At 39.4% G+C, this 26,301-nt stretch overlaps 1 protein-coding gene across 6 annotated transcripts in view; it reads right to left on the reverse strand.

The window, feature by feature from the left end:
* Opa1 (Opa1 mitochondrial dynamin like GTPase) overlaps positions 1 to 26,301 on the reverse strand; it is a 229,102-nt gene that overhangs the window by 180,602 nt on the left and 22,199 nt on the right. For 4 of the 6 annotated variants that reach the window (XM_067149272.2, XM_067149269.2, XM_067149271.2 and 1 more), the window contains exon 4: positions 13,450 to 13,572. The exons of the other annotated variants lie outside the window; for them this stretch is intronic. In XM_067149272.2, coding sequence (XP_067005373.1) covers positions 13,450 to 13,572 — 123 coding nt within the window. The remainder of the gene's footprint in view (positions 1 to 13,449; positions 13,573 to 26,301) is intronic. 6 annotated transcript variants of the gene reach the window in all.

The raw sequence follows: 26,301 nt of genomic DNA on the forward strand, positions 1-26,301 counted from the left end.
CCGTACTGCCAACGACCAGTGTGGGGGAGCTCCATCCTGCTGGAACCACATCCGTAAACGTGTCATAAGGGGCACATCCTCCAATAAGAGTGGGAGGTACTCACGAAGAAACTCTAGACAGCGTCGTCCCGTGAGGTTTCCTTCGAAGAAATATGGTCCAATTATCTTGTCACCTAGTATCCCGCACCACACGTTGATGCCCCATTGTACCTGAAATCGAGCTCCCCTGATCCAGTGAGGATTTTCAACGCTCCACTAATGGAAGTTGTGACGATTAACAGTTCCGTTGTTGTGAAATCTGGATTCACTTTACAATGGCGAAAAATGAAAGTATCCTCCTATTCAATACATCATATATTCCGTCATTAGACGGAGTAAACAAGTTCAGACATGTTTCGGCTCGTTTGAGCCATCTTCAGTGAAAAAATGTATGGAATGAATGTTTCAAGTAGAATGTTCTTTTTCTCGCTGACTTCATTTAAATTGTGAGTGGGGTTCATAAACTGATCTAAATCGATGTGGATGCTCTCGAGAATGATGAGCAAGGTCCAACAATAGACTCGATCATGCGACCGAGACCGTCACTTTAAGAAGGCCACACCATTCGAGCTTTAGAAGTCAGCGAGTAAACTAACATCCTCTTGAAACATTCATTCTTTATATTTGCCAAACAAACCCACCTCCATCTCTCCAACTCAACACCCCTCCCTTCCTCAAACCAGCCCTGTACCTCCCCTTCCCCCTCCGCTCCTTCCATCCTAGCAGACACAGCCGAACCAACAATAGACTCGATCACGCGAACGAGACCGTTACTTTGAGAAAGCCAGGCCACTAGAGAGGACAACCACCTACTGCACACCATTAGAACTTCATTGATGGTTTCCACTAGATTACTACAATTTACTATGCATCTGTCTTCTACCTAACACAGCTTCTCATATTTTTATATGCGGCCCTTCCGACCCCTCTATAATAAGGCAAAACACCAGCCAACATTATGAAACAATAATGAAGAAAGGGACCGCTAGATTGAGAAGATATTAAGAATGCTGCTATTTCTGAAGCCTTAAATTTAAGGTGTTTTTTCTCCTTATCACAGGCTTTTCGCCTGCAGGTTAATTCAGGCTTGGTTTCTCTCAAAATGTTTGCTCCCGCTCTCCTCCTGACAAATTTTATGTGATGGGTTTCCACTAGGATTTTGACAGCGATTTCAAACTGTTTTGTCGTTTTTATAAACTAATAATTTGTAAACTATGAGGTCCACAACCTCACCATGTGCTACTATTATTCATTTCCATCTGCATCATTTGTTTTCTCATTCCCTTGTTTCTTAGGTTAACGCAGTTTTTAGTATCAATTATTATTTCAAATTAACACCTGTTTCACTGAATTTTGTCGCAATAAGTTGTTTTTTGCTCTGCATATTGATGTAAATATTGTATATTTGTGCTATTTTGTTTCCGTCTAGGCTCTCTTTTGTTTGTTTTTTCATTTGCGCTTTCATTATGTTTTTTAGCATTTTTTCAACTCATATTATGTAAATTATTCCAACCCCCCCCCCCCCCTAATTTTTTCACTGAAGATGGCTCAAACGAGCCGAAACATGTCTGAACTTGTTTACTCCGTCTAATGACGGAATATATGATGTATTGAATAGGAGGATACTTTCATTTTTCGCCATTGTAAAGTGAAAACCGTCAATACGGAATGATTCTAATACCTTGTAATAATAATAAATCTGGATTCATCACTAAAGAGAATGTCCATTAAGAAATTTGCATCAGCTTCAACTCTTTGTAATATCCATTGCGAAAATTCTATCCGTTTTGGAAAGTCATCTCCATGAAGTTCCTGGTGCAGCTGTTGATGGAAAGGGTGGAATTTATGGCGGTGCAATATTCACAGTACAGATACATGACTGATGTTCAGTTCATTTCCTATGGCCCGTGAGCTTGTGTGCGGGTTGTATGCAATTGCATTTTGAACAGCTTCGTCGTTATTTCCAGACGTCACTGGAGAATCCCGAACAAGGGGGTAATGTATGAAATGACCCCGTTGCACGCAACCGTCTTTCAACACGTCGAAATGTATCTGCAGTTGGCAGCCTTCGTCCAGGAAATCGTTCTTGATACAAGCGTGTGGCTTCCCGTGCATTTTGCCTTGCTTCTCCATAAAGTAGTACCATATTCATATAATCATCCCGTGAATACATAATGTTTGCTTTCGTGCTAACCGTACAGTACGTGCTCACACGTTGCTGCTAGGATTACGATATGCTGTTTCGTGTACCCTACGTACCAATCAATACTGATCTGCATTTAGGGCAGTCGCCCAGGTGGCAGATTCCCTATCTGTTGCTTTCCTAGCCTTTTCCGAAATGATTTCAAAGAAATTGGAAATTTATTGAACATCTCCCTTGGTAAATTATTCCAATCCCTAACTCCCCTTCCTATAAATGAATATTTGCCCCAGTTTGTCCTCTTGAATTCCAACTTTACCTTCATATCGTGATCTTTCCAAATTTTATAAACGCCATTCAAACCTATTCGTCTACTAACGTCATTCCACGCCATCTCTCCGCTGACAGCTCGGAACATACCACTTAGTCGAGCAGCTCCTCTTTCTCTCAATTCTTCCCAACCCAAACATTGCAACATTTTTGTAACGCTACTCTTTTGTCGGAAATCACCCAGAACAAATCGAGCTGCTTTTCTTTGGATTTTTTCCAGTTCTTGAATCAGGTAATCCTGGTGAGGGTCCCATACACTGGAACCATACTCTAGTTGGGGTCTTACCAGAGACTTATATGCACTCTCCTTTACATCCTTACTACAACCCCTAAACACCCTCATAACCATGTGTAGAGATCGGTACCCTTTATTTACAATCCCATTTATGTGATTACCCCAATGAAGATCTTTCCTTATATTAACACCTAGCTACTTACAATGATCCCCAAAAGGAACTTTCACCCCATCAACGCAGTAATTAAAACTGAGAGGACTTTTCCTATTTGTGAAACTCACAACCTGACTTTTAGCCCCGTTTATCAACATACCATTGCCTGCTGTCCATCTCACAATATTTTCGAGGTCACGTTGCAGTTGCTCACAATCTTGTAACTTATTTATCACTCTATAGAGAATAACATCATCCGCAAAAAGCCTTACCTCTGATTCCACTCCTTTACTCATATCATTTATATATATAAGAAAACATAAAGGTCCGATAACACTGCCCGGAGGAACTCCCCTCTCAACTATTACAGGGTCAGACAAAGCTTCACCTACTCTAACTCTCTGAGATCTATTTTCTAGAAATATAGCAACCCATTCAGTCACTCTTTTGTCTAGTCCAATTGCACTCATTTTTGCCAGTAGTCTCCCATGATCCACCCTATCAAATGCTTTAGACATGTCAATCGTGATACAGTCCATTTGACATCCAGAATCCAAGATATCTGCTATATCTTGCTGGAATCCTACAAGTTGAGCTTCAGTGGAATAACCTTTCCTAAAACCGAATTGCCTTCTATCGAACCAGTTATTAATTTCACAAACATGTCTAATATAATCAGAAAGAATGCCTTCCCAAAGCTTACATACAATGCATGTCAAACTTACTGGCCTGTAATTTTCAGCTTTATGTCTATCACCCTTTCCTTTATACACAGGGGCTACTATAGCAACTCTCCATTCATCTGGTATAGCTCCTTCGACCAAACAATAATCAAATAAGTACTTCAGATATGGTACTACATTCCAAACCATTGTCTTTAGTATATCCCCAGAAATCTGATCAATTCCAGCCGCTTTTCTAGTTTTCAACTTTAGTATCTTATTGTAAATGTCATTGTTATCATATGTAAATTTTATTACTTCTTTGGCCTTAGTCTCTTCCTCTATCTCGACATTATCCTTGTAACCAACAATCTTTACATACTGCTGACTGAATACTTCTGCCTTTTGAAGATCCTCACATACACACTCCCCTTGTTCATTAATTATTCCTGGAATGTCCTTCTTGGAACCTGTTTCTGCCTTAAAATACCTATACATACCCTTCCATTTTTCACTAAAATTTGTATGACTGCCAATTATGCTTGCCATCATGTTATCCTTAGCTGCCTTCTTTGCTAGATTCAATTTTCTAGTAAGTTCCTTCAATTTCTCCTTACTTCCACAACCATTTCTAACTCTATTTCTTTCCAGTCTGCACCTTCTTCTTAGTCTCTATTTCTCTATTATAATAAAGTGGGTCTTTACCATTTCTTACCACCCTGAAAGGTACAAACCTGTTTTCGCATTCCTCAACAATTTCTTTAAACCCATCCCAGAGTCTGTTTACATTTTTATTTACCGTTTTCCACCGATCATAGTTACTTTTTAGAAACTGCCTCATACCTGCTTTATCAGCCATATGGTACTGCCTAACAGTCCTACTATTAAGACCTTCCTTTCTATCACATTTATTTTTAACTACCACAAAAACAGCTTCATGATCACTAATACCATCTATTACTTCAGTTTCCCTATAGAGCTCATCTGGTTTTATCAGCACCACATCCAGGATACTTTTCCCTCTGGTTGGTTCCATGACTTTCTGAATCAGCTGTCCTTCCCATATTAACTTATTTGCCATTTGTTGGTCATGCTTCCTGTCGTTCGCATTTCCTTCCCAATTTACATCTGGCAAATTCAGATCTCCCGCTACAATCACATTTCTTTCCATGTCGTTTCCCACATAGCTGACTATCCTATCAAATAATTCCGAATCCGCATCAGTGCTACCCTTTCCCGATCTGTACACTCCAAATATATCAAGTTGCCTATTATCTTTAGAAATGAGCCTTACACCTAGAATTTCATGTGTCTCATCTTTAACTTTTTCGTAGCTTACAAATTCTTCTTTCACCAGAATGAAAACTCCCCCTCCCACCTTTCCTATCCTATCTCTACGATACACACTCCAGTGCCGTGAGAAAATTTCTGCATCCATTATATCATTTCTCAGCCATGATTCAACTCCTATTACAATATCTGGTAAATATATATCTATTAAATTACTTAATTCTATTACTTTCTTTACAATACTTTGACAGTTCAGCACTAACAATTTTATGTCATCCCTACTTGATTTCCAGTTCCCTGTTCCCTTATCACCGCTCCCTAGGCCATCCCGTTTCCCTGAATGTACCTCCCTATTACCCTTCCAAAGTGTAGAAGTGTAGACCGCTGTTAGTTGGTCTTCGAGTCGAACGTGAGCAGTTGCTTGGTTGAATGGGTGGGTCAGAATGTTGACAACACGTGCACTGCGCTTCATTCCCTGTATTACATAAAATCAGCTTCATGGTCCGTATCGCACTTCAATAGATTCACAATTAAGTATTTAATTTATTTTCCACCTAGTCGATACAATGATTGCTTAAGGCAATTTTTAATGGTCAAAAGTGGTACATGTTTCGTATATTATCAACATCTTCAGCCACATAACACTGTTTAGATGAAAAATATATAAAATTGACAAAGTAATGCTTTAGAGGAAGTGTCCTTAAAATTAACACACTTCCTCTAAAGCATTACTTTGTCAATTTTATATATTTTTCATCTAAACAGTGTTATGTGGCTGAAGATGTTGATAATATACGAAACATGTACCACTTTTGACCATTAAAAATTGCCTTAAGCAATCATTGTATCGACCAGGTGGAAAATAAATTAAATACTTAATTGTGAATCATTCCCTGTAGTCGTTTGCCATATGGAAGTCGCATGTTATTATTCCTTTCGTATGTATGCTTTCTCTGTAAAGGTGGCAAATTACTTTTGAGACTTAAGAACGTTAAATATTTATTACCAATGGCCTTACAAGTATAATATAAAAATAAAATTGAAAAGCTCGTAACTAGATTCGAACTCTAAATGCCTGCTAACATATCGTATGCTCGCTGCAATTGGTGCCATGTAGCCACTGCAGGCGACAAAGAATTGGTCTCGTAGCTCTGTACTAATGGAATTACCTAGGCTATCGCTTCGATACTGAGCGTTGATGTTAAAAGTTCTGAACTCGAATGTGCAAACACCACAGTGAACTAAAGAATCGCGTCTCTCTTACGCCCAGATAGTTGCAACCATTTTCTACGCGTTACTTGGTTGAATGAGTTCAGCGTTATGTTTCAGGTGGTGTTCACAATCGGTGCGTATGTGGCAATATTTATGATACCTGTTTATTATAACTTCCGTAGAAGAATATTGGAGACTTCAGAAAGGTCTTCGTAAACGATGCCTAGGCGAATACGAAATGAAATTAAAAAATGCATGACTCAAGAATGGTTGGAACCCTACCTGCTTCAAGTAACCTATCGAGGTACGTCTTCCATACGTAATTCCGCGCAGCTATTTGCAACGTACAAGCTCCATCCTTGTAACTCTGTATTCACTTTGTCAATTTTATACATTTTTCATCTAAACAGTGTTATGTGGCTGAAGATGTTGATAATATACGAAACATGTACCACTTTTGACCATTAAAAATTGCCTTAAGCAATCATTGTATCGACTAGGTGGAAAATAAATACTTAATTGTGAATCGAGAGCGGAAGTTCCCGCTTCGACAAGTTACTGATGAGTTACAGCCTTATGGTCCCGTTTTATGCCTTTTTTGATCGCTCTAACGGTAATAATTACATGGCGTAAGCTATCACATCTGCTGTACAGCATTTGCGTGCCACAGATTATAAACTACAGTGCAAAACACGTTTCTATCAATTTCGATGTGATGAGACTGTACAAAATGGTGGTGCATTGACATGTCTGTAATTGGTCTTGCCCTACCACGTTTTCTATGATACCACGACCGCCCTTTCTATCAAAAGAAAATGGCCTCTTGGACCAATCAGGTGTGCAATTCTCTACCGACAGCTATAGGCGTGTTTATGGTTTGTACAGTATAGTATCATTTCGTAAAAATTAGTAGAGTATTGGACACCGTTCTACATAAAATGGTACAGTGTTTTTGAGATGGACCTCACTTACTGCCTCTTGTACCATTTTTCCATTGTGCGGAGAAGTCTACATCGGGTTAACTGCACAAAACCTTGCTGTAAGGTGTTGCGCAAGATGGGACTAAGAGGCATTTACGTCCTAGTTGGTTGCATATATTCGGGAAAAAATAGGGGCAGCTGTACCACCCGGTATATAAGAAAACAAAGGTCCAATAATACTGCCTTGAGGAATTCCCCTCTACATTATTACACGGACAGATAAAGCTTCGCACACTCTAATTCTCTGAGTTCTATTTTCTAGAAATATACCCACCCATTCAGTCATTTTTTTCTAGTCCAACTGCACTCATTTTTGCCAGTAGTCTCCCATAAGCAGTTCAAAAACATATCCACAAAACTAGACCCTTTGTTTCTCAACTCTGTCTTTCCATTTTTCAATTCTCTCAATGTATTCTCCAACAAGATAAGCCACATCGTCATAAACTTTACTCCAAGTTATATATACATTTTTTTTGGTGATATAATTGTTTGCTTTGTGAGGGCATACACAGTTTCAAAAACCGACAGTAATTTGTTTGATGAAATTTGCTTCTTTAAAGCTCCAGAAAAGTGACAATGAGCTGGTCATGGGAAGGGCATACACGAGGGAAGTTTCCCTGGATAAGGCCAAGCTTACAACTTTCTATTCCGATGTCCGACTGTTTTACACTAAAAAAAGTCAATGCACTGTAAATAAACAGCCTACCTACTAAGGACAAGTTGGGTATGCTCTAGTAGCTGATGTTTTCCAGCAAATATCCCAGAACTTTTTATCTGTTGAATATATAACCGAATATATAACAGAACAAATCAAATCCTTAGAAACAGAATTCAGTCATTTCCAGTTTGATTAGATTAGATTAAATACTGTCTTTATTGATGGCAAAGTTACAGCCCTATCTCAAACTAACCACTTATTACAACATGATTACCAACCTGAAAGATTAACAATGCACAACTAAGTTATAATATTAACCCCTACAATTGGCAATGTTAAATGCCATATTTGACAGATTTTACTTGCCTAAATAAAATAAAAAATATCCACAAGGTATGAAATAAATCTATGAAGTTTTATACACTGACTGACAGAGCAAATGCAACACCAAGAAGGAGTGGTCAGAACTTTATGCCAATTGCAGGGTAGACTGAAGTCACTGAGGTATGCTCATGATGTGAAATGCGCCGCTGTGCTGAGCACGTAGCGAACTATAAATGGGACACGGCGTTGGCGAATGGCCCACTTCGTACCGTGATTTCTCAGCCGACAGTCATTGTAGAACGTACTGTCGTGTGCCACAGGACACGTGTATAGCTAAGAATGCCAGGCCGCCGTCAACGGAGGCATTTCCAGCAGACAGACGACTTTACGAGGGGTATGGTGATCGGGCTGAGAAGGGCAGGTTGGTCGCTTCGTCAAATCGCAGCCGATACCCATAGGGATGTGTCCACGGTGCAGCGCCTGTGGCGAAGATGGTTGGCGCAGGGACATGTGGCACGTGCGAGGGGTGCAGGCGCAGCCCGAGTGACGTCAGCACGCGAGGATCGGCACATCCGCCACCAAGCGGTGGCAGCCCCGCACGCCACGTCAACCGCCATTCTTCAGCATGTGCAAGACATCCTGGCTGTTCCAATATCGACCAGAACAATTTCCTGTTGATTGGTTGAAGGAGGCCTGCACTCCCGGCGTCCGCTCAGAAGACTACCATTGACTCCACAGCATAGACATGCACGCCTGGCATGGTGCCGGGCTAGAGCGACTTGGATGAGGGAATGGCGGAACGTCGTGTTCTCTGATGAGTCACGCTTCTGTTCTGTCAGTGATAGTCACCACAGACGAGTGTGGCGTCGGCGTGGAGAAAGGTCAAATCCGGCAGTAACTGTGGAGCGCCCTACCGCTAGACAACGCGGCATCATGGTTTGGGGCGCTATTGCGTATGATTCCACGTCACCTCTAGTGCGTATTCAAGGCACGTTAAATGCCCACCGCTACGTGCAGCATGAGCTGCGGCCGGTGGCACTCCCGTACCTTCAGGGGCTGCCCAATGCTCTGTTTCAGCAGGATAATGCCCGCCCACACACTGCTCGCATCTCCCAACAGGCTCTACGAGGTGTACAGATGCTTCCGTGGCCAGCGTACTCTCCGCCGTTTGCAAACTCGGCCCCAGCCTCGTACGGATGACCAACTGTGGCAAATGGTTGACAGAGAATGGAGAACCATCCCTCAGGACACCATCCACACTCTTATTGACTCTGCACCTCGACGTGTTTCTGCGTGCATCGCTGCTCGCGGTGGTCCTACATCCTACTGAGTCGATGCAGTGCGCATTGTGTAACCTGCATATCGGTTTGAAATAAACATCAATTATTCGTCCGTGCCGTCTCTGTTTTTTCCCCAACTTTCATCCCTTTCGAACCACTCCTTCTTGGTGTTGCATTTGCTCTGTCAGTCAGTGTATATCTGTGTAAAGCTAATAAACTGAGGATTGTCATGTTGACACATATTACATCAATGTTTTGACTCTAAAAATGTACCAGTCTGTTCAAAAACTGCAATTCCTAAATTCAAAATGATGATAAAACTTCTGATCATATGTACACAAAAAGTGAAACATGTCACAAACTGAGATACAGTATGCAGATTATCAATGTATCTGTAATGCACTAGGAAAGGTTTCATCATTCAGAGATATATTCTTGAAAATATCAGGGAAAACTTATTGGCATGATCTTAGATTACATTGTTACGATAGGTTGCTTTATGGGAAGCTCGTCCTCACTTCCACTTTCCGATATTTGATGCAAAGAAATAGTTGATAAACATTCTGAATCTGACTGAATCTGCTGGTTCGTTCTCAACATCCCTGTCACTTTCATCCTCCAACAAATTTCGCACTACTCCATCACTAATTTTCCGTAATGAAGTGAATCGCTATATTTAGGAACACACTATATTAAACATATATATTATCAATCAAATAATATATACAGTAGAACCTCGACAATTCAAAATTGGTTAATTCAAAATGCCGCCTAATTCGAGGAAGCTCTCATTCCCAGAAACATTAGGTACGGTTTTGCATATTATTTAAACTGTTTACTTCGAAATACAGATAATTCGTAATTCGACGAGCAATGTCTGTCCCATCACCGAAAGTCAGACTTTTAATTCAAAACTGCTTTTACATTTTTTAAAATAGTATTTTACAGAGTAATTTAAATTTAAAATGTATCCACGCCATGATAAAACACGTCTTCCGGAACGTGCAGGGATAGCTTTCCGCACTTTTACTCACTTCGGTGTGTCTACAGTGTGCTTCACATTTGGTAAGTTTGAGTGAAATCGTAATTCTTTGTAATTAGGATTTTAAGGAATGCCACAGTATCACGTAGCTGGCAGTATATGGAGAAGCAGAATCCGCGAACATTGGCAATGCCGATAGTTGGCGAAAAGCATGGCTCATAATCAATCAATTCGTACCCAGCGAACAATATTGTCAATGCCAATGAAACTGCATTGTTCCTTCTCAATGCTGAGCCGAAATGAACTTACGGTTTTAAAGGAGAGAAGTGCCAGCTGGGAAATCGTACAAGGGTGAAAGTCATTGTACTGTGTTGCAATGCACACGGAAGTGAGAGACTTCCACCCCTCGTCATAAAGTTCAATAAACCACTATGTTTTAACGAGTGGGACACTTTCCGTGCAAGTACAAGGCATCTAAGAAATGCGAACAGTACAATAACCCAAAGAAATAAAGCATTTACACAAGGAGCCAACATAATTTGTCCTTGTATTTGAAGCATGTGTTTTTTTTCTTTCGTTACATGAGGTTATGTTTGGCAGCGAGTTATCCAGGTGCATTATTTGAATACTGTAAATGCACCTTGCTGGATACATTTTGGAAATAGTTTTTTTTTTTTTCCAGGTTTAAACTGTGAATCAATAAGGCGATTACATGCAGTAATGGGTCTTAGAATATTTTGCGACGCCGCAAGGGTTGGTATTTCTGAATTACGAGTTGGCGGTTAATTCGAAATCATGTCATTTGAGGTCCGATTTTTGCGTCCCAGCGACTTCAAATTAACGAGGTTTTACTGTATACACACACAAGCAAATAACTCACACCAGATGGAAAAATGAAAAAGAATAGCAAAGCAGAGCCTGTGAACAACAAAAAGTAGACTGTTGTGACATCTGTTGAAGAATTGAGGATATTACGTAACAAAATATGAACATGTCAAAAGTTGCCACTAGAGCAGGGATCAACGTGTCAAATATTCAATAGTTCCCAGTTGCCAATAGTTATACGAGGTTCCTTTTGACAAGGATGAAAGGGCTGATAGAATTTGGTTTGAAATTTCAAGAAGCACTTATGCTTCTGAAAAAGAAAGCACCCTTCACTAATGAGAGAAGTATTTGCATTAGAACACTCTGAAATGCCTAAAACTTTGTAGGAAAACTCAAAAGTGGTCGCTGAATATGGCTGTAGGGTTCTTTTCCGTGTAAAATTAGGAGTTTGATTAAATGAGTAACTTCCATTAGTTGCAGTTAATAACATTATGCTAAGATGTTCCGTCACAATGTTGAAAATGACCAGAAAACACCCTATAGAACTGAATGATATTGTATTACAATACAAATGTAATATATAAAAGTCAATTACTTACCTAGTGTACACTCAAGAAGTAATATAGACAAGGTGTGTTTCCATACATCTTCAGTCAATGTCAAAATGAAGATGGGGCCTTACAATAAAATGTTAGACACACAATGCAGCATAACAATGAGTAGATCTGACAATAGCCACATCACAGCATGATGTTACTAACTGCAACTAATTGAATTTTTTTTTTTTTTTTTTTTTGGTGAAATGTATAATTTTACATGGAAAAGAACCCTACAGCCATTTTCAGTGACCGCATTTGAGCTTTCCTACCCATTTTCATGCAATTTGGATCATTAGAACACACATACTTCTCAGATAAATGGCTATTCTCCTGGTTCCACAGAGCAACTCACCAACAGAAAGGATTTTTAGTTTAGAGCAGAAAAACAGAATTCCATGCAAATGCGAATGCCAAAATGTCAAGTTTTCTGTTAGTGCAAAAAATGCAGACTATTTCAAAAGGGAAACTGTGTTATCAGAGTACTTTTACCAAAAAGGAACTGCAGAGGGCAAAGGGAGCAACTACGTTGTACAACCAAGTGCGTGGCTTCAACCTTCACCCAAATATCTAGTGCACATCAAGCATAAAGATTTCTCGACATCACTTTTCCCACTCTATATGGATTTACAGTCCCATAATTATTGTCATTTAAAAAAATTAAATCATGGTCACACACATTTGAAATAAAATACTGTGATTCAATAGCAACCACCCAGTTTTACACTTCAGAATTGTTACTGATTTCAGGTAGCATGTTTTATGTTATTTCTATTTTTTTCCTCTTTTTCTAATTACCATTTGCTACTGTACTATAAAAACTATGTATATTACCAGTATTTGGAATTCTGGATTTGTGGTCATCCATTGCTGAGGGTATTGATGTACTAGTCGAAATATAGTAGAAAACAGGTCCATTATATTTACAAACTCTGAGGGGCAGAAATAGTGCAAATCATATAAATCTTGGTGGAGAAGGAACTGTTGAGAGCAGGAAGCAAGATGTATGTTAAACTGTGTAGGTTGCTGACACAAAAACAGGGGGGTATAGAGACAAAAATAAGTACAAGAGAATGAGATAGGATGGTAGGTACGCAACACTGCAGTGAATTAGAGGAGCGAAAAAGTGTTTAAAATGTTAGAAGTAAAAGGGCTTTCCTTCTCTCACCTCAAACACACATAATTCTCGTCTCACTACAACGTGACCAACTGTCCCTTGATAACACTGCCTCTATTCTCTCTTTAATTCTTATACCTATTTGTTTCCTAAGTCTCCTACAAGGAGTTCTGAAGCCATGAAACTGAGCTGTATAACAGAACTACCATATAGACTGCACTACTACTACTACTACAAGACAAGATGCATTACTTATCAACTGAATGGAACATTGCAATTCAAAGGTAGTTTTAATGTTCAGGAACAGCATGTGAAACACAAAAATTAAAAACATACTCTATATTAACTTTCTTTAATATTAAAGGGGAAACGGGTAATTTTAAGGACATTAAGCAGGAAGAAAGAAAAATATACTGTATTTTTCTATCAAGGCGAATACACAGGACTACAAATTAACAAGCATTTACAACTTTTAAAAAAAAGGCAACAGAAGCAAACAAAGAGTAAACAAGAAAACAAACATTTCACCACCAAGCAGGGATCTGCAACCAAGGAAGATTTAGCTCCACTGAAGGACCACAAAGACGGCCATGGACCCAGCGCTCACTGATGCTATCATACTTACTATTCGACATAGAGGATTCCCAGTTTGAAGATTCAGCAGCTTCTATCGCGTCGTTCAATCTGTTGTCAAACCATTCCCGAAAACCTCTGTATTTTGCTTCTCCTAAGGCTTTCAACCTAGGATCTGGAATAATAATTTTATATCTACCCACAAAACAGAGCAATTACAGGTAAACTACAAGTGGAGAATGGTTAGTCACATATACAGTACTACAACTACCTTGAGCCTACATTCTATGGTTAGTTTTCAATACAGTCACAAATGATTTACAACAGTCAGTATATATGTCTGAACACATCAGTCAATTTACATTTTTATGGCAAATTTGGCAGCATATAAAACGTTGTGACAATACCATGAACAGGTTTAAATTATGTAAGAGTGTTTCTATTTTAGATCATTTAAGACCACTAGCTCATTAATTAAGGACATTATTCTACGAAGGTTAGACTGTGACCACGAAACTCCAACTTAATGAGATTGTTCACTGTTATAACACCTACAAGAAATGAATTGACTGAGCTTGAGAAGAGAGTATAACAATAACCACAGATATTTTCAAAAGTAATTAAACAGAATTAAATAAAAGCAATATAACACAATATACTGTTTGCGATATTATTGTACAGGGAGTATAATTTAAGACTTCACATTTCTGTTCACAGACCTTGGGAATCCGTAAGCGAGTGCCTTATGTCTTGTATCAAGCCTGTGATAGGAAGTGTTGACAGCTGAGACAGCAAATGCTTAGCTCTATCAGTTCACTAGTAACAACTGGAATTTAAAATGTGTTGCAAATTTATCATCGTGATAGTTAAGTACGCTACAGCACAGAGAATATTTTTGATAGAGTGTCATTTACACAACAAGAAGAAACCAGTTAAAAGGTGCCTTTGAAAATTCTGTAGACAGTTTTCCGGTTCAACAGTACCAACAAAAATGAACGTGCATCACTCGTTCACAAGTGGCGTAGCACTGGTTCCGTAACTAATAAGAAAAAAACAGTGAAGGTGAACAGCTCTCACACAGGAGAGGTTAGAAGATATACGGGCAAGACTGCAAGTCAGTCCACATAAGTCACTATGGAGAACAGCTCAGAAAACTGGTATTTCTCATTTGTCAGCACGTAACGTAACAAAATTATTACATTTACAATCTTACTTGACTCATTCAGTCCATAATACACAGCCTACAGATTTCATTGCAAGAATAAGATTTTGCAATTGGCTAATGAATAGTGTCCAGCCCCACAGTCTAGGGGTGGCATGCCTGCCTCTAAACCGGAAGCCCCAGGCTCGATTAGTGGCGAGGTCAGAGATTTTTACTTGGTCCTGAAGGTTGGTTTGAGGTCCACTCATACATGATTACAATTGAGGAGCTATCTGATAAGATGGCAATCCTGATCTAGAAAATCAAGTATAACGACCGAGAGGATTAATCGCACTGACCATGTCACCTCGTAATATGCAGGCCTTCAGGCTGAGCAGTGGTCGCTTTGTAGGCCAATGCCCATCAGGGCTGTAATGCAATAGGGTTTTTGTTTAATGAATAATGGCCACGATGGTATTGTGGATTCAAAATTTTATTTTTACGAGTGATCAAGCGTGGCTTCATTTGAGTGGATATGCCAATTTACAGAACAATAAGATCTGGGATTCAGAGAACCCACACATTTTACAGCCTACACCTCTGCACGATATGAAAGTGGGTGTATGGTGCGCTATTAGTGCCTGACGAAATTATTGGTCTGATATTTTTCCAGGACACGATTACTTCCGACCGGTATATTCACAACATTCTCACACCATTTTTTGCTGAATTGACTGAAGAAAAAAACAAAGTATGGCTATTTCCAGAAGGATGGTAAGATGCGACGGTTGCAGGAAGTATTCAATGATGATCAGATAATCAGTGAAGGCCTATGTCCCCTGTGTTTACCTGATTTAAGCCCATGCGACTTATCTATGGGAAATCTCAAAAGAAATGTTTAGAGGAATAATTCTCAAATTGCAGAAGAATAAAAAATCAAAATTAGGAACATGGTTAGTTCCATCACTGTCCATGAACTGCAAAGTGTGTTTCAAAATCTCATTACAAAATGTGAAGCTTGTACCGCAGCTCAAGGAGATCACTTTGAAATTTGTCTGTAAATACTGGTGAGTTCAGTTTCATTTACTAGTATATTTATTCATTCATTCATTTGTCCTGGGCATTTATAGAGCAGGGGAGTTCAGTTTAGTTTCTATAAGCTTAATCATGCCGTTTCTTTGATACTATTTCATCTGCTCGCCACTGTGGATACTGCACTCGCTGTCGCTGCTTCTCTATGCTCCTATGCCTCGGTACTCTGCTATGCAGTCTTAAAATATATTCCCTGTATTAATAATGTACAGAAATATAAGTCTGAAAGTTACTCATGAATAAAGAAATATTTCTCCTTAATTCCTAGATATGAAATGGGTATTATTGCTACCAAACAAAGAGAAGGTTTTTGACTGCAACACTACATGTTCTTCAAGGGCATATTTCGGTAGATTTATTTACCCAAGAGCAACATGGTGAATGTAATTGGAACTTTTTTTGGTAATGGCTTTACGTCGCACCGACACAGATAGGTCTTATGGCGACAATGAGATAGGAATGGCCTAGGAGTTGGATGGAAGCGGTCGCAACCTTAATTAAGATATAGCCCCAGCATTTGCCTGGTGTGAAATTGGGAAACCACGGAAAACCATCTTCAGGGCTGCCAACAGTGGGATTCGAACCCACTATCTCCCAGATCCAAGCTCACAGCCACGCGCCCCTAACCGCACGGCCAACTCTCCCAGTGTAATTGGAACTGGAACACTGAAGGTACCGTTTATTTTCTCATATTTACTTGATTAACGATTGATTGTATGCATGCTGTATGCAGAAGATACAAGTAATAGCCCCAAAAAGAAAGCAAGTTTCTTACAATCACAGATATTTTTTAAAAAATTATTTCATGATGTGACAAATGCTGATCATTAACACTTCTTCCTCTTCTCTTGGCAAAGTCTCCTCAAAGAAGGTTGGCGATCACCATGCAAAAAATTTTCCTATTTTGTATTCCCCATATCTGAATTAGAGTTGTTGTATCATAGAAGGCGGACCACTGTCAAAGGTTCTGCACCCAGGATAATCTTCTGCACGCACATCCACGCTTCTTGTCTATCTTGCCTCAAGATCATTTGTATCAGGCTATATTTTCCATTTCAAAAAATGTAATGGAATTAGGCTGCTTCCCTGGGATTTGCAAAGAACAAGACTTCACATGATTTCCCAGTCCTAGTAAGCAACATAGGCTACCCATGGAATCTTCAACATCCTGCAATACATCTACATTCCATAGGCCTACAGTTGGTTCATTAACAATACGTTCAATGTCCATCCTCGAAACTGTAATGCAGCACCGGTAAAACACAACCCTTCATGACACCAAGTTTGGATTCTGAGGTCACAGCTGCACACAAGATGTTTTAATTTCTTGCAATACTGATTCTGATTTTAATTTCTACGTCCCAATACCATTCTTGTGTTAGCCATTATCCTAGGTACTTGAAACATCCTTTCAATGGTGTTTCAGTCCACAACAGCATGATTTTCACCTTGCTGATTACCACAAATGTTCTCTAAATGTTTAAGTCCAAACTCCTTGCTTAATTCATTGATGCTGTTCAAAAGGAATTGAAGGCCTTCTGAACTGTCAGCAAGCATTACAGTGTTGTACATAGTAGATTGTGTTTATTTGCTTTCCACTGATTTAATTCCTTTAACAACTTCATCAAGGGCAACTCGAAAAATAGCTTCAGAGCACTTGTTGAAACGGACCAGAGAGAATTTACAACCTTGATTAACCAAAATTAGTGAAACTATCATAACTGATCAAAAACACTGTTTCAACAGTCATCATCATCTTCATTTCCCGTTTCCAGCTTCCTGGGTTGGGTTGTGAATCAAGGACCTCCATCACTGCCTGTCTCTCCACCACTCTTTTTTTTTTTTTTAAAGTACATCATCTGGTATTCTTCCCCTCTCTTCTATGCATTCTCACACTTTATCTGTGCATCTCTTTCGGGGTCTTCCTCGTGGTCTTTTTCCTGTTAACTCTGTTAACTTCTCTGAAAAAAATATTTTGGCGCTCTCCTCTCCCATTCTCGTCATATGCCATTACCACTTCAGCTTTGCTGTTTCTATCCCGTCTTGAAGTTTCAAGATTCCCATCCTTTTCCTTATCTCTTCATTTCTAACTCTATCCTTTCTGGTCTTTGCCTCGATACCTCTCAGGAATTTCATATCCACTGCCTGTATTCTACTCTCCTTTCGTTTTGTTGTAGTCCACGATCCAGTTGCATAAGTTAGTATGGGTTCATAATAAGTCTAATATAATACTTACATTTCTTCGGGACATTTTGGTTCCACAAAATACCCTTTACACTCTGGTAGAAGCTGTTTGCTTGTTGTATTTTTTTTCCCAATTTCCTCAGTATCTTTCCATCTTCTGTGATCACACTTCCCAAGTACTTGAAACTTTTAACACTTCCCTGCCAGAGACCATTTTCAACTTTAAACCATTCTGTTTTTCCTATACTAGTCTTCATACTACTAACACAATTTTGTACATAGCTTTTATCATTTGTACTTCCAATCAGTTAACTTGGGTTTTTTTTTTCCTTAACTCTTAGAGTGCCAGGGAGCGCGATCGCGCTCCTCTGTAGCCTAGCGAAAAGTGCCACGAGCGCGATCGCGCTCCGTGTTGCAGCTGTCTATGTAAGTCGTAATAGTTTGCACATATCTGATAGATGGCAGCTCCGGTCAGCATCACCCTGTAGTAGATACTACATAGTTTCTAAATCTACCACCAGAATCTCTGTGCGACATGTTGTGCTGATGTTGTGATTTTTTCTATTTCAGCTGTTTGGCGCGTACCTGTAGACCATGTGTTCATAATAATGGGACTAGTTCTCGTATTATGTTTGAAATTGATGATTTGGTAAAATATATTGATTAATTGAGTGTTGATTCTGATTATATCGAGTCAGGCGACGATTCAGATGATACTGAGAGTAATAATAATGCCGGTAGGGTTTCAAACAATGACGATTGTGGTTATGTTATCCGACTTACTCGTGTGACAGTGATGCATGAAATTTCGGATAAAGACGGTAATGATAATGACGGGAATAATGATGGAATTGACGGAGACAGTATTGACGATGATGACCAGATTCCCGATTTCCGTAAAATTCAGTCCGATCACGACGTGCAATTTTATCCCTCTCCTGCATTCCTTGAAACGCCCGGCACTAAACATGCACCTCCTCCTGATGCTACACCAAGCCAGTATTTGAATCCATTTTTACAAGAACTAATATTCTTAAAACACTGATATTTTACAAACTAGTAAACAATGCATCAATGTGCACAGGAATACCAAATTTAGGTGATTACGATCAAAATACTAGGATGTACTGAGATCCAAATTTGAATTTTAAAATTTTTCAAAAATTGCATGAACACAATTTTTTGCTCGGAAATATGAATTCTTTTTGTGATGTTAATATGAGTGAAGAGAGGTATCACTTAGCTACAAGAAAATTAAACTACAATGAGATATCTTGAAAAGTGAAGATAGGATATGCTTTTATCTTTGGTGCTTCATAATAGGCATTTTCTCTCTGGCATTCTTAGCAACCACGGCAGTAAGGGAGCCGGCACTAGAGGGTTAATGTGTCCCATACCAACTGTCTGGGCGCACAGTCATAAGCTTTCTCAGTATCAATAAATGTCATCACCATGTCTTTCCCAAACTCCCATCTTTTCTCCATCATATGTCTTAATGTAAAGATCAAGTCAAATGATCTGTCTTTCCTAATACCATACTGTTCTTCCATTTCTCCTTCTAGCTTTCTCCTCTCAGTTTTCCTTCCAATACTCACTCAAAGATTTTAGCTACATTGGCAATAAGGGTGATCCCTCTGTAGTTATTATTTCCCTTTTTATCACCTTTTTTAAATTTTGGGATAAACCCTTTCCCCACTCTTCAGGGATCTCTTTCTTCCTCCAGATTATTCTAAATATTCTATACAGCCACCGTAACCCTACTGGTCCTGCTGCTTTTATAATTTCCATAGTTAACTCATCCACTCCTGCTGCTTTACCGATCATCTTTTGTACGGCTTCCTCTATTTCGAACATTGATATCTCCTTTTCTTGTTCTTCTTCTTTCCCCATTGTTTCTTCTTGTTCCTTATCTATTAGTTCACTATATTTAATATTTAGCAATTCTGAAAAGTATTCTCCCCATCTTTTTAGTATGTCATCTCTTTGCGTCAATATCTGCCCTTTATCAGTTTTATACAAATTTTGTATCTTTCCTATTATAACCTCCTGTAAAGTTTCTGCCGATTCTCTGTACTATTGCTGCCTATCCACTTCCCCCAAGCCATTTGTTCCTCTTTAACTGCTTCCTTTACACTGCTGTTCGATGAAGGAGTCTCATTTTCCTCTTTCCTCCCTGATAGCTTTCCACAGGTGTTTACTGTATACATTACAAAACCATTTCTGAAACATGTCCATTCCTCTTCCACACCGTTCACGTAATCTTTGGGAATTTCTTTCTTCAGATTCTCTTGAAACATTTCCCTTATTGCTTTCTTTTAACGTCCATCCCTTTATTTTTATTTTCCTTCTTTCTATTAACTTCATTATTTTAGCAAATCTTAATTTGGCTACCACCAATTTATGGTCTTCTTCGAACTCTTCTCTTGGCATTGCTGTCACATCTTCCAGTTGTCTACGTTTCTCCTTCTCCACCAGAGTAAAATCAATCATTGTCTTTGTCTTTCTATCTCCCCAACCATATCTAGTTACTTTTTGTGAGTTCTCTTTCCTAAACCACATATTGCCAACAATTAATCCATTCCTTCTACAAAAATTTACTACCAAATCTGTCTTCATCTTGGTTTCCATAACTATAGCGGCCAATTATCTCTTCTTTTCCTTGTCTGTTCCAACATGTGCAATCATGCCTACCATTATTACAGCCTCTTTGTCTTCAGTACAACTTTCCAGTTCTTCTAGAACCTCTTCTAAACATTCACCTGCGTTCCCCAAATGGGGTGCATAAACCTGTATAAAATCCTTGATTCCACTCTCAAGTCCAACTTTAATAATCCTGTCACTGATCTGATCGATTTTGTCCACATATTGCACTAGGTCTTCTCTCAATATAACACCAACACCATTTGTTGCCATCTTCCCTCCACTCCAATATATACTATACCCTTTCTTCAATTTTTGACCTTTCGGCTTCTATTTTGTCTTACTCATTCCCATCATCGCTATGTCTTTCTTCCCCATATACTCTCATCAGTTCTTCTACTTTGCCATTCAAAGTCAAGACACTGATGATACCGATTCTGGTGATGTCTGGTAGCCCACTTCTCACAGATCCCCCAGAGCACCAGGAATCGCGCGTCACTTCAGGGGGACGCCCTAGCACTTTCCGAGGCCTCGATTCACTCTCACTGATTTTATAGGTTGTTTATATGATGGGTTCACCCCTCCCAGAGGTATTTTATTACCTTCTGCCACGTTCAACATGGAGTCAGACGCCTTTTGTAGGCACTCCTCAGGAGTACAGACACTACGGGTTTGCCTCTTCCGCCATCTCCACCGCACCGAAGTCCATCTTCTCCACTGTAGATGCTGTGTAATAGTACCTAAACAGAATACAGTAGAACCTCGATAATTCGAAATCGGTTAATTCAAAATCCCACGTAATTCGAAGAAGCTCTCGTTCCCGGAAACATGAGATACAGTTTTGCACGTTATTTAAATTGTTTAATTCGAAATACGGATAATTCGTAATTCGAAGTACATTGTCGGCCCCATTACCGAAATTCAGACTTTTAATTCGAAACTGCCTTTACATTTTAAAACAATAGTATGTTACAGAGTAATTTCAACTCGAAATTCATCCGCGTCATAATAGAACGCGTGTTCCGGAACGTGGAGGGGTAGCTTTCCGCACTTACACTCACTTCGGTGGGTCTACAGTGCGCTTCATGATTCCCAAGTTGAATGAAATCGGAATTCTTTAGTATTCAACCTTTTAAGGAACGCCGTAATATCACACAACAGGCAGTGTGCAGGAAAACAGAATGCGCGAACACTGGCGATGCCGACAGGTGACGAAAAAGCGTGGCTCATATAATAAATTCGTAGGCACCGAACAATACTGTCATTGCCAATGAAACTGCATTGCTTTATTTTAATGCGAGCCCAAACGGTCTTATGGTTTTAAAGGAGAAAGTGCCAGCCGGCGAATCGTACAAGGGTCGGGGATGGGGGTCATTGTAGTGCGTTGCAATTGCAATGCACATGGAAGCGAGAAACTTTATCCCCTCGTCATAGAAAAGTTCGATAAGCTACAATGTTTAAAGGGCGTCGGGCACTTTCCATCCCAGTACAACGCATCTAAAAATGCAAACAGTACAGATATCCAAAAAATAATGCATTTGCACAGGGGAACCAGCATAATTTATCCTCGTCTTTGAATTGTGTGATTTTTTTTTCTTTCGTTGCGTGAGGTTATGTTCGTCAGTGATTTATCCAAGTGCATTATTTGATCATTGTAAATGCACCTTGTTGGATACATTTCGGAAATAGTTTTTCCATGGCATTGGAAAGGTTTAAACTGTGAATCGAGGTGATGGCATGTATTAATGGGTCTTATAATACTTTGTGACGCGGCAAGTGTTTACATTTCTGAAGTACCAGGGAAGTGCCATGGCGGGAAATCGTACAAGGATAGAGTCATAGGAAAGTTTGATTTTAAGGGGATCGGGTACTTTCTGTGTAAATACAAGGCATCTAAAATGCATACAGTATAGTACTCCAATGAATAAAGCACTTGCACATGGGACCCAGCATAGATTTCTCCTCGTCTTTGAATCTTGCTTTTTTTTTTTCTTTTGTTGCGTGAGGTTATATTTGCCAGTGAGATATGCAAGTGCATTATTTGAATACTGTAAATGCACATTTTTGGATAGATTTTGGAAATATTTCTTTTTTCATGGCATTTGAAAGGTATAAACTGTGAATCAAGGTTAACTGCATGCAGTAACAGGCCTTAGAATATTTCATAACGCGGCAAGGATTGGTACTTCTGAATTGCGAATTGGCAGTTAATTCGAAATCACGTAATTCGAAGTCCGATTTTTGAGTCCCAACGACTTCGAATTAACAAGGTTTTACTGTATCTTGAAAAGATTCCTGCTTAGCTTCAATACATTTGTACGTATTTATGTTACAGGATTTGTGATCAAAATAACTTTTGAAGTAGCCTAAATAACAATAATAATGTTATTAGCTTTACGTCCCACAAACTACTTTTATGGTCTTCAGAGACACCAAGGTGCTGGAATTTAGTCCTGCAGGAGTTTTTACATGCCATTAAATCTACCGACACACAGCTGATTTATTTGAGCACCTTCAAATACTACCGGATTGAGCCAGGTTCGACAGGTTCGAACCTGCCAAGTTAGGGTCAGAAAGCCAGTGCCCCAACTGTCTGAGCCACTCAGCCCGGTACTTAAATAACAATGTGAAAGTTTAACTAACAATGACATATCTACAGTAACTCAATAACAGCATTCTGGATCCTAGCCAATGTTCCCATTCCACATAATACTAACCTCACAATGTATGTTGTTTGTTGGGTATTCAGCCCAAAGGCTGGTTTGATCCTCTACAGCTCCACCAAAAGCTATCATAGACAGCCTAGGCGTCACTGAAGAGGCATACTTGGAAAATGAGGAGTGAGGTAGTTTCCCATTGCTTTCCTCACCGAGCCAGAAGTTCCTGTTGCATATCAGTCTGACAAGCCCACTGAAACGCATGCACCAACCAACTCTATGAGCGATATTTTCACACCATTCACAACAGGGACTGGCTGCATAAGGAATGGCATTACTAGCATCGCTCATACCTCGGTCACTTTCATATTGTCAAAGCCAAGGATGAAACTGAGACAGACAGGTCAATGAAAGTAACAAATTGCTCTAGCCCATACCAGAAGACATAGTGCACTGTACACACTACATCTTGCCAGCAAGGGCTTAACCTCACAATGAATCAGAAAATTCTAAATTTTGATCAATACCACATTCCACACTGGCAACTATCTAGCTGCGTACATAGAAGTCATCTCATGACAATCGACTCCTGCTGCTTTACCGATCTTCATCTTTCGTATGGCTTCCTCTATTTCTAACATCGATATCTCCTTTTCTAATTCTTCTTTCCCCATTGTTTCTTCTTGCTCCTCCTCATCTACCAGTTCACTGTATTTACATACATACATAATCATTATAGACTGTTATGCCTTTCAGCGTTCAGTCTGCAAGCCTCTGTGAATTTACTAAACGTCGCCACAATCCTCGATTTGCAACTAGAGTTGTGGCCTCATTTAGTTCTATACCTCTTATCTTTAAATCGTTAGAAACTGAGTCTAACCATCGTCATCTTGGTCTACCTCTACTTCTCTTACCCACCATAACAGTCCATTATTCTCCTAGGTAACCTATCCTCCTCCATCCGCCTCACATGACCCCACCACCGAAGCCGGTTTATGCGTACAGCTTCATCCATCGAGTTCATTCCTAAATTAGCCTTTATCTCCTCATTCCAAGTACCCTCTTGCCATTGTTCCCACCTGTTTGTGCCAGCAATCATTCTTGCTACTTTCATGTCTGTTACTTCTAACTTATGAATAAGATATCCCGAGTCCACCCAGCTTTCGCTTCCGTAAAGCAAAGTTGGTCTGAAAACAGACCGATGTAAAGATAGTTTCGTCTGGGAGTCGACTTCCTTCTTACAGAATACTGCCGATCACAACTGCGAGCTCACTGCATTAGCTTTACTACACCTTGATTCAATCTCATTTACTAGCAAAAAAAATTAAGGTAAAGCCCCACCATTTCCCTGGTGTGAAAATGGGAAACCACAGAAAACCATCTTCATGGCTGCCGAGAGTGGGGCTCGAACCCACTATCTACCGAATATTGGATACTGGCTGCACTTAAGCGACTGCAGCTATCGAGCTCGGTGATATCAATTCTAAAACAAAACAAATGGAATCATAGACGTCACTGAACAAAGGAATAGTTATGCCAAAGGACAATGTAAAGCAGGTCCACCATTTTCCTACAAATTTGCTAGAAATATCACCTTCAATTAAGGTCAGACCAGGTCCAACAAAGATCCTGAACTGCACATTAGCAATATTGGATTGAATCCAACAGAGGACCCCACAGGGTTAAACTCATGGCGAGCACTTCATTTCCATGTTATTCAGAACATTCTATAATAGCTAATTTGAGGTTTGTCATTCAATGTTAATTGCATTTGCCTCTGATCAATATAAAATTTAACACCTACTCAAGCAAATGACTTAAAACGAATTTCACAGGAAGGTAACTGTCCCAAATTTTCTGCATACTCAACCTTTTTTTAACAAATTGCTTTATGTCACGCTGACACAGAAAGGTCTTACAAAGAAGAGACTTACCTTAATTAAGGTACAGCCCCAGCATTTGCTTGGTACGAAACTGGAAAACCACAGAAAACCATATTCAGCACTGTTGACAGTAGGGGTCGAACACGCTATCTCCCGAATGCAAGATCATAGCTTCGCAACCCTAACCGCACGGCTAACTCACTTGGCCAAACTTGTTTTTTCTCTTGCACATTTAACAGATAAGACTGGAGAATTTCCTTCTTGTACACTTACATTAGACCATTTCACATCAGGAAAATATTTTTTTTCAACACCAAATAAAGTTTCTAAACAAAATTTCAAATGTTAACACCATGAAGGATATATGAAATATTTAAGGTTATATTGATTTAAATTTTGAAGAGAAGAGTATAAATTGTAATATGTAATGGCATTAATTAATGAATAATGAATTATGTAATAAGTTGGTTTTTCTGAAGAAACCGCAAGTAAAAGAATAGTAACCTTCAATATTGCACCAGGGTTCATCCCTGCATCCCGTTTTTGTCCAATCTTCTCCATGCAAATTAATTTTCAAATAAAGTTATTAATCTTTTAAATACACATACATCAATACTTAAATATACATATATAAACTACTGCAATCAGCCACCCGAGTATTGGCGGGAAAACCATAATGTTTGAGGAGTATGGAGGAAATGCCTACTACCAGTCCTGAACAACTAAGATGACTCACCTTCCCAGATCACATCTGGGATTGTAACTCCTGACCACGGTCAGAACATTGATCAATGATCAGACAATCAACTTATTATGGAGAGAGTTCTAATGAAAGAATCCACCGGCTTGGACATCCAACATTCCTAGACCCGAGCAAAGACACCATTCGGATACGGTGGGGTGTCACATAGAAGATCATGGCGAGTCAGAGCGCCTGCAAGCCCAACAGACGAACCACGGATACAGACAGACTTAAATTCAGTAAACCAGGAAAATTCCCTTTCTTTGCAACATTAAACATCAATTCAATAATGAAAATTGGGAAGTTGAAACACTTAACTGATGTCATGGATCAACACAGGATTCTAATAACAGCCCTCCAAGAACTTCGGAACACAGATCAGGACCCATTTGAATCTGGAGGATATCGTCTTTACAAAGGACCTGCAGGAAAGAGTAATGAAAAATGCTCCCCAATTTGGAATGGGATTCCTGGTTCATACTATCATATTAGATTCAGTGGAGGACTTCTCATCGAACTCATCAAGAACTGCAACCTTAACGATTAGAGAAGAGAACAAAATATA

This window comes from Anabrus simplex, chromosome 6, assembly GCF_040414725.1.
Source record: "Anabrus simplex isolate iqAnaSimp1 chromosome 6, ASM4041472v1, whole genome shotgun sequence".
Taxonomy (NCBI): Eukaryota; Metazoa; Arthropoda; class Insecta; order Orthoptera; family Tettigoniidae; genus Anabrus; species Anabrus simplex.